Source organism: Botryllus schlosseri, chromosome 4 (genome assembly GCF_051294905.1).
Source record: "Botryllus schlosseri isolate E-star chromosome 4, Bs_hap1, whole genome shotgun sequence".
NCBI classification, from domain to species: Eukaryota; Metazoa; Chordata; class Ascidiacea; order Stolidobranchia; family Styelidae; genus Botryllus; species Botryllus schlosseri.
The window spans coordinates 22,942,619-22,951,713 of record NC_137239.1 but is presented as its reverse complement, the minus strand read 5'-3'; the positions used below and the strand labels follow the sequence as shown (position 1 = coordinate 22,951,713).

The 9,095-nt window shown below is 40.0% G+C and overlaps 1 protein-coding gene across 1 annotated transcript; it reads right to left on the bottom strand.

Annotated features, from left to right (window-relative positions):
• Window positions 1–1,003: 1,003 nt before the first annotated feature.
• On the bottom strand, window positions 1,004–8,512 carry LOC145438278 (checkpoint protein HUS1-like). The gene is made up of 7 exons (XM_080315672.1): window positions 8,334–8,512; window positions 8,128–8,255; window positions 6,183–6,359; window positions 3,550–3,687; window positions 3,103–3,218; window positions 1,450–1,619; window positions 1,004–1,168 (listed from the first exon to the last, which is right to left on the bottom strand). Exons 1-7 carry the CDS (start codon window positions 8,383–8,385, stop codon window positions 1,080–1,082), a joined length of 870 nt encoding a protein of 289 aa, XP_080171798.1. The 5' UTR covers window positions 8,386–8,512; the 3' UTR covers window positions 1,004–1,079.
• Between the last annotated feature and the right edge of the window lie 583 nt (window positions 8,513–9,095).

The window sequence follows — 9,095 nt, the reverse complement described above, 5'->3', positions numbered from 1 at the left end:
TATCTACACATATAGTAGAAGCGTGTTTGAAGCTAACATGGTTATGATGCTGTCAGTATTGTGTGTCCTGGAACTGATCCAAAAGTGGAATTAGCAAATCTACGAACTGGTCACTGCTCACAGATTTAAATTTCATTCCTGTTCTAAGAATCGAGACAACCTACTTTCATCTCTATAGTTTTGACAAATTGGTTATTGAGGTCGACTAGCCTATGAAATCTCGTCACTGTTTCTGACACGTGTAGGATATCATCAAAGCAATCTTTAGATTGTTTTAAATAAGCATATATGTTATCTCCTTGTCCTCGCTATATAATCAAATATCAATATTGCGTTTTGGTTTGTAATCCCAATTTTATATAGTGCGGCCCGCGAATGGATTCAGATATTGAATGCGGCCCGCGAGCTCAAAAGTTTGCCCACCCCTGATCTAGATGAATACTAGCCAGCCTTCCGAACTACCGGACCACGACCTAACACCGACCTCGCCCTCCGCCACATGCCATCTCATTTTGTCGCTTGCGTCTTGTATTCTCTGCATTACTTTTCGTTAAGTGTGCTGTGCATGCCTCATTCTTTACTTCGCCTAGGCTAAGGTGGGTGTTATGATCTTAAAGGCTACTCCAAGTTGTTTCGACACCTTCCTATCTTTTCATTGTATCGCAGTCTTGTGATGTTTTGAAGTGATGAAAATATTAATAAAAACTGATTGATTGATTGTTCATAGAATCAGTGTACGTGTTTTGTCATAACATCTACGATGAAATAAACTTGAAGGTGTTTACGTAACATCCTGAAATAATCGGTGAAAGCGAAGTTACCACTGATTTATATATTGTAAGTTCAAACTAATGTCTTTTGAGACCACGAGCTGATCTGCCTATGAAAGACAACTTATCACAAAACTTGAAGAAGTCACATAAAAACCGGCCACAAAAAATCAGTTACGCAACTTATTAAATCACACGCACTGACTCATGACAGTAATGACATAACTCATTAATAATTTTGTGATTTTATTCAGAAAGTAACATGAAAAATTGAAAAGAAAGGAAAAAAATCGTTGAATGAACTTTCATTCACGAGCGCGCCATCACGGGAATGAAATACTGCAGAGACAGATCCTCGAGTAGAAGAAAGAACTGCACGGTGGACTTGTCAACAATGTCTGAAACAAAAACGCATGTCAACCTATAATTCTGTAGATTGCAGACCAACTTATTTGATCTAAAGAGCCTAGAAATAGCACAGTGAAAAACAACTTGGCGAAAAATCGTGTAAAATTGAGTAGGCCTACTTGGGGAAGTATTCAAAGCAGCCAACAAACCATCGATTATAAGAGGCTGGTCCAATTGTCTAACGTACACAACAGCATTCACATTCCCAATTTATAATATAGATATTCACCACTTTTTTACAAATATCTCAGTGCAAAAACTATCACCCTACTGCAAATCACTCTTTCAGGATTGACCAGTTGACCAGCAAGAAACTGCAAAAACTTCTTGATGTCAATCGTGACGGTCGCAAATTCGTCGGCAGGCCACGAATAGCGATGAGAGACGGACTGCACGTCCTGGCCTTCATCTCCAAGATCCGGTACCTCAAGGTCTTCAAATCTTAAAGTGAATATCTCCATAAAATACAGGGAAGAATTTGGTGGATCGTATTTTATCCATATCGTAATCAAAGATTTTAACAAACTATAAAATAAGAGGCGGTCAACGTAGACCAGTGGTTCCCAACTGGGGTTCCGCGAAACCTCCAAATTTGAAAAATGTGCGATAACCTAATTTCTATTTTTTGAATTAGAGAAATCGCGAAGCAGTTTCGTTTCATAATTGCTAAAAACTCAAGGACTCACATAAACAGAATGGCAGTCTGAGATGGAAATTGTCTACCGTGAAAACTCATTTTAATTGCCAAATTGCCAATAACCTACTGATACAAACATATCGCTGTTTAGAGATGTTTTGTTTGGGTTTCGGAATAAATTCGCTTGCAAAAAAAAAATTCTCTCCTGTGATATACATAACCGCTCTTCCAGAATAACTTCAATATGAGGTGATACATAGAAATGATTAGGCTGGACGTATGTTGCGATCAGACCAAAAGGTGTCGTCGGAAACGTTACTTTTTATTATTACATCCGCCATCATTTATCTTTGTGCAAGTTAATGGATTTACAGTGTGGATTTTCAAGACACGGCAGCGTGTTTCAAGAAATGCAGCCACAGAGTTCGTGTATACGTCTTCCCAATTTCTACATAAATATTATGATGTTAATTTCAATAAAGGGCATTTTGATTCTGTTCATCACTAGCCTACAGTTGATATTTGCATAGGACAGATGACGGTTGCACGATATTAGAGCTAAATTTGAACTAAAATTCGCGCAGTCAAGAAGGTTGAGAACCAGTGATGTGGACGTAGTTACTGTTGGTACTCAACTACAAGTAAAAGTAGTGTAGTAAATTTGCAGGCAATCAATGAGGTTACAGTCCACCAGTTCATAACAAATACATTATAATTTTCTTCACAAATGTTTGATGATAAGAGTGCAACTGTACTAATACTACAGTGTAAATTTTGCTCATATACTCCTCCCTCCCGCGAATTTCATATTTATCAATATTTAGAGTGCTTCTTTGAGGTATAGAGCCTCAATCTACAATTGAATAGTCTATTCATCTTGAAAATGAAGCCTAACCTTTTCGGCTGACACCCGTCAGGCATTATCGTCAGCAACTGGTAGAGAATTGCAAGGAACATTGTATATCGACAATCGTATCACAAAATATGACGTCACCGGCATGAACTAAGCGCTCTTCGCCCCGATTTGTATTCGAAATTTCATGACGGTAACATCATATTATGTGATATTGATATACAACATTTTTTCCAATTCTCTACTAGTCGCTGACGATTACGCCTGAAGAGTGTCGGCCGAAAATATTCAGGTTCATTTCAACATGAATATACTATTCAATTGAATATTTAAGTGGTGTCAAAATGTTGACTCACATAGGAAAATGGGAGGTAGACATGAATTTTTAGGATATTGAATTCACAACGTAATGCTAACCAATCACATAGGCTTACCTAGTCTTCACCGTAACAAGACTAGTCTCAACTTGCATAGTCATGTCCCCCTGCTGGTTAGCTCCCAGTGTCAGATACGTGCTGATATTTTTCATGCGTTCAGCAATTGTCTTCACCTGAAATCGTACGAGAATTGTCCAATGTCGATTGAGAGAGATACCAATACCAAACAAAATTATTGAAGTGACATGGGCTTCTATCCAATCGAAATACATTCCCAAGCAATGCTGTACCTGTAGTCATGATCAGGAATTCAATACGTCTAAATCTAAAGCAAATTTCATTCACAATTCACAATCTTGCAGCTGTGCTCGCACACATACTCTAAAGTGTAAAATCAAGTATTTTTGCCTAAAATCAGCACAAAGTAGAAGTGGAAGTAATCTAAATACATAGCTTCTTGCATAAGTATTGTAAGCAGAACCCAAAAAGATCAAAGTTACCAACCGTTTTCAAAGGAGGCATGTAAATTGTAACATGATAATTAGGCATGTCAGGTTCCGCATAATCCCCCCAGTTGCGCCGCGGAATTATGGTCACAGGTATGTCATGGCTGACAGTTCGAGAGTCGCTTGCTAGAGAAGGCTGTAACAAAAATAACTAGTTATTTTAATCCAATTCCCCACACAATGCTTGAATTAGCGTTTGGTTGATGGCAATTCAAAGAAAGTTAATTAGGTTAAGTAGACAAAGTGGACCCAAAGTACAGGCCGTAAGCAGAGATAGTCAGTAATGATGTGTTTCTATATTTTTGTAGCACTAAAGTAACCTCCGTCCACTTGCATTACTGACAAGGAATAGAAAGAGCAACACGGAGCCGCTGAATAGCGATTAACAATGAAAATGAGCTGTGACATTGGGCACTAGGTCGAGGTGGATGCCAGTTTAAAAGACTGTAACTGGTCGTTCGGGATCCTCCTTTCTATTCATTACATCGAATCGTGTCTTATGGCATTGTACATTGTGTGTGTCTTGATCATATGATCTGGCTGATGATTTTTATTGATATTATTAAAGTGGCTTTTTTAGAAGATTTCCGCGTCTACTTTACAATTTTTCAGGCAAAACTACTTTACCCATTGGATTTCATAAAGTAGAGTAGTTTGGGGTGTTGATTAACATGCAACAGCTCGACCAAATCTACTTTTTTCAAATGCTTATTCGAGTGCTTTCGGACTTCCATTCGAAGTAGCTTTGTCATGACTTCGAAATTGCTACTTCTACTGCAATAGAGTGGGAATTTACGGAGTCAATTCTACTGGATTAGAAACCAGGACTAAACTCACAGGGTAAAAATATTACCTAAAACGTACTCAACGAATAATTTTCAGAGTAGATTTACAGGAATGGTTGAGTCGGAGTTCCGTGAAGGAAATATCAGGAGTCGGAACACACTGACTGAGTCCGGCTCCAAGTCGGAGTCAGAGTTGGAATATTGAAAATGCCTGGAGACGGATTTGAAGTCGGTGGTAAAATGAACCGACTCCACAGCCCTAGTAGCAATGCTGACTACTTTTATGGCCATAATCACGTGTACTCAAAATTGACCTTGTAGAATGTGGGCTACTCATACTGTACACTAGGGTTGTCCAAAATTTGGAAAATCTCAAAAAGTCTCCGTGATTGTGTCTCATTCTATAGATTATTGATAAAAAACAACAATTAGCCTGAAAGAAGCTTACAGGAAATCCGTTAAGATTTCGGTCAAAGCGTTTGAAAGCAGCTGCTCAAGAACGGGCGTGCCACTGACCATAGAACGGCGAGAAGACTAGTAATCAAATAACCACGGCTCTTGATTGGCTAATCGGCTATGCTTCAATGACCACGGCAGCAGCAGCTTGCTGATCAGGTGTTCAAGAAGTCTGCTACCGGCGGGGCTTCTGAGTGCGCATTGTTAGTAGTTTGGCAGGTGATGATTTAAGATTAATTCAGGACATGTTGAGGTACAAAATACATGATGAACAAACAACACCTGCTTCACAGAAGCTTTTACAGCATGACTGCTTCATTATGAAGGAAACGGCTGAAGCCTACATGTCGCGTTTTCATCGAGAGAAAGCAAAGGCGCTTATGCAAGTGTTGAGCGAATTCACCGTTTCAGTACGGATCCGCCATCAGTGAAGGCTGTGCTGGATATGGTATGTTAAAGTCCTTATTGATCCCGCTGAAAAGAGGTGTGAAGAGAAGCACAGACTACGCTGCATATAGTATCGAGCATAGTTTGGATATCATATCCAGCATAGCCTGTGCTTACCTTAAACCTCTTTTCTGCAGCATCATTAAGGACTTTGACAACACTTATAAGTGAATTCAATTTGCTGTAAGGATAACTGCCAAGCATAACCGGCCGATTCAGTCGATCCCTAGAACCTTCAATACTTCACTATATACTACAACTTGGATCCAATAAGATCACACAAAGTATAGTGCCATTGTTAAGCTTTATATATTTGTATTCACTGATGGTGGATCCGTACTGAAACGGTGAATTCGCTCAACACTTGCATAAGCGCCTTTGCTTTCTCTCGATGAAAACACGACATGTAGGCTTCAGCCGTTTCCTTCACAATGAAGCAGTCATGCTGTAAAAGTTTCTGTGAAGTAGATGTTGTTTGTTCATCATGTATTTCGTACCTCAACATGTCCTGAATTAATCTTAAATCATCACCTGCCAAACTACGAACAATGCGCACTCAGAATCCCCGCCGGTAGCAGACTTCTTGAACACCTGATTCGCAAGCTGCTGCTGCCATGGTCATTGAAGCATAGCCGATTAGCCAATCAAGAGCCGTGGTTATTTGATTACTAGTCTTCTCGCCGTTCTATGGTCAGTGGCACGCCCATTCTTGGGTGGCTACTTTCAAACGCTTTGACCGAAATCTTAACGGGTTTCCTGTAAGCTTCTTTCAGGCTAATTATTGTTTTTTATCAGTAATCTATAGAATGAGACACAATCACAGAGACTTTTTGAGATTTTACAAGTTTTGGACAACCCTACTGTACACGACCAGCAAAATTTTAGGACGGTCATTTTCAACACATACCCGCCTCAAGTAGCACCCTAGGCCTACTTCTCTTACCAAATCGATTTCCATTGACAAGCATGGAACTTGCTTCTTCGCCAGGCGTATTCGAAGTGACTTCGCGCACTGCGCCGATTTCAACGCCCGGCTCAGATTCTCGGTAACAAACTCGAGGAAGATCTCGTTGAAATCTTTGCTGACGCCCTCCATTTGATATTCGTCAAAGAAGTTCTCCTGGTAATCGTTAGAGGGGATTATGATACACCCCAAAACAAGGTTCACATACCTATGTAGGTCACGAGCAAGTTAAACTTGTGACTAGGGATGGTGTGAACTTGAGGTTCACGTTCGCGTTCTGTGTGTGAACCTCGAAAATTTAGAGGTTCGCGTTCACAACAGAACCTTGGTAGGTTCTGCACTGTGAACCTTTTTCATATATTACTATTATAATATTATAACATCTTTGGTTCAAATTTATCGCATTTCAACTGCGGGCCACTCTATGCATGGCGCTGGCAGCATTAAAAATAAACACTAAACGAGCATGCACCTTGACAATCTCAAAAGTTTTACTTGCTTTGTTATAAAAGTTTGCTAGAAATATCCAGCTTTCCGTTTGTGAATATTTAGTGACTCTCTGATGTGAGCTTGACCCGCAATCACAAAACATCACGAGCGAAATACGTAGTCAGCAAATTATGCTTATTCAACCAATCAATAAGATTGATATCGTTTTCTGATGTAAAAAATCGAGAAGGCGTACGGGGTCAATCATGACTCAATATCTTTACTACATCATTAAAACCAAATCCGTGCGATTGAGGGGTTGACTACTGCTGTATAACTTCTTAATGGGGTGATATAGGTAGCAAGTATAGAAACCCATTATAGCCTACACTCTGCTCAATATCAATGTAGCAATACCCTGACGCCGAATACATTGTCCGGTCGGGCCTAGACCGTAAGGGGTAAGTGTATATTCATTGATAAGTCCTTGTCGAAATTGTTGGCAAAGCGACGGAAGTTATTGATTTTATGGGAGCATTATATACTTTGATTGCCTCAGTTGATACATTTAGCGACGTTTAAAACGCATTAGTATTGTTGCATTATGTGCCCCGAGTTGTCGCTAGGTATCGTGTACAACTGTACATTAATATAGGCTATCACTTCATTGAAAGATAGGGTTGGAATTAGCAATATGACGCCACGTGACGTCATGAGGTTCACGTTCGCGTTCACACAGAACCTTTCAAAAAGGTTCACGTTCACACGAACCTGAACCTTTCAGAGGTTCACACCATCCCTACTTGTGACATCAAAGTGAAGGGGCATGGGGATGGAGACCTGAGCATGTGGTTACCGTACACCCACATACAACAGTAATCACCTAACCCTATCGATACCAATCGAAGAGTGTCATGGAAAGTACTGTCGAACAGTGTGATATTTGGGATTGGGAACACTCCTTATTGTGGTGCGTGTATTGAAGTAGCCAATTAGGCTACCAAAATTTCCGATTTCAGCACCGTGGAAACCTCTACAACCTATATCCACTATAGCAAAAAAACAAGCAGCTATTATACTTGAGATCTTGATTACAGCCGCGAAAATATGTAGAATTCAATTCAAGATAACATGCTTGTCGCCTCGCCTGCAACACACAGTGATATAATTTTGGTTTTATTTTCATGTCGTATTTGGTTGGAATTAAGGCTGAAATTAAATTCGATCAAATTTGACTTTTCTCAACGCAATGTGGGAACTCATTACAACTAGGCGAGATTAATTAGGAAAAACAAAATCTGTCATTCCATCTTTTTTTACTAGGGCTATATAAAATCTTAGGTAATTTAGTCACAAGTATCAATGATGAATATATAGTGGAGCATATGATTTACCAGTACCTTGTTTCCACTTCCACATGACAAAATCGTAAGGAAGTGACGTCAAGCACTAGCTTGAGTAGCTATATCACAAGTAACAAAACACGTCAATGTACCTGTTTAATTTCACACCACATGCTGACACCCTGGCCCGCCGCTTGGTCCGGTAGAATGAAAAACAGCTTCTCGCGCGTAAAACGTAGAGTACATTTTTTTGCCAGCTTCGCAATAGTGTTCACCACTCCTGAAAAAGTTACAACGGGACTGCCGGTAATGGTATGCGCAACTACAATCACAAACATTGAGAATAAAACGTCTTTACTTGTTAGGTGATGAATGCAGCCGATATCCACAACTTTAGCGCGGAACCTCATACCTAAAAGCTCATAGTTAGCACAACGGAGGCATAACGTTCGCAAAACTACAAGACCATAACGTAACAATACCAGGGGGCCAAAGGCAAACCTATCTTCCCCAATAAAATATTATAGAATGTAAACGTGGAATGGCAGCGACCGATTTTGCAGCTTCGTTCCGCTTCGCTGAAGCTTTACTCAGACTTATTTTACGGCAGCTACTGTAGGATTTCTGGCAATCCGAAAGTTGTCTTCCAGAATTTACTGAATCTGGTCTTGATCGAAAGCTACTGTCACACTGACATCGAAAATATCAATCAAAATATGGTCAGGCTCCGTACTTAGATGAAAAATCACCCTCAACATCTAAAATCTGCATTGTTCAGAACAATCGGATGACCGCAAAACAATGACCATAACAATGACCCATTGCGGCTCTTCGATTGTTCGGACAATGCCGATATCTCGGACTTGAAGGGCGAATTCTAAGCGGTACGGTGCCTGATCATATTTTCATTTACATTTTCAGAGTCAGTGTGACAGTAGCTTTCGATCAAGACCAGATTCAGTAAATTCTGCGCACTGGAAGACGACTTTTGGATTGCCAGAAATCCTACAGTAGCTGCCGTAAAATAAGTCCGAGTAAAGCTTCAGCGAAGCGGAACGAAGCTGAAAAATCGGTCGCTGCCATTCCACGTTTACATTCTATAAAAATATACTTCCCGCTC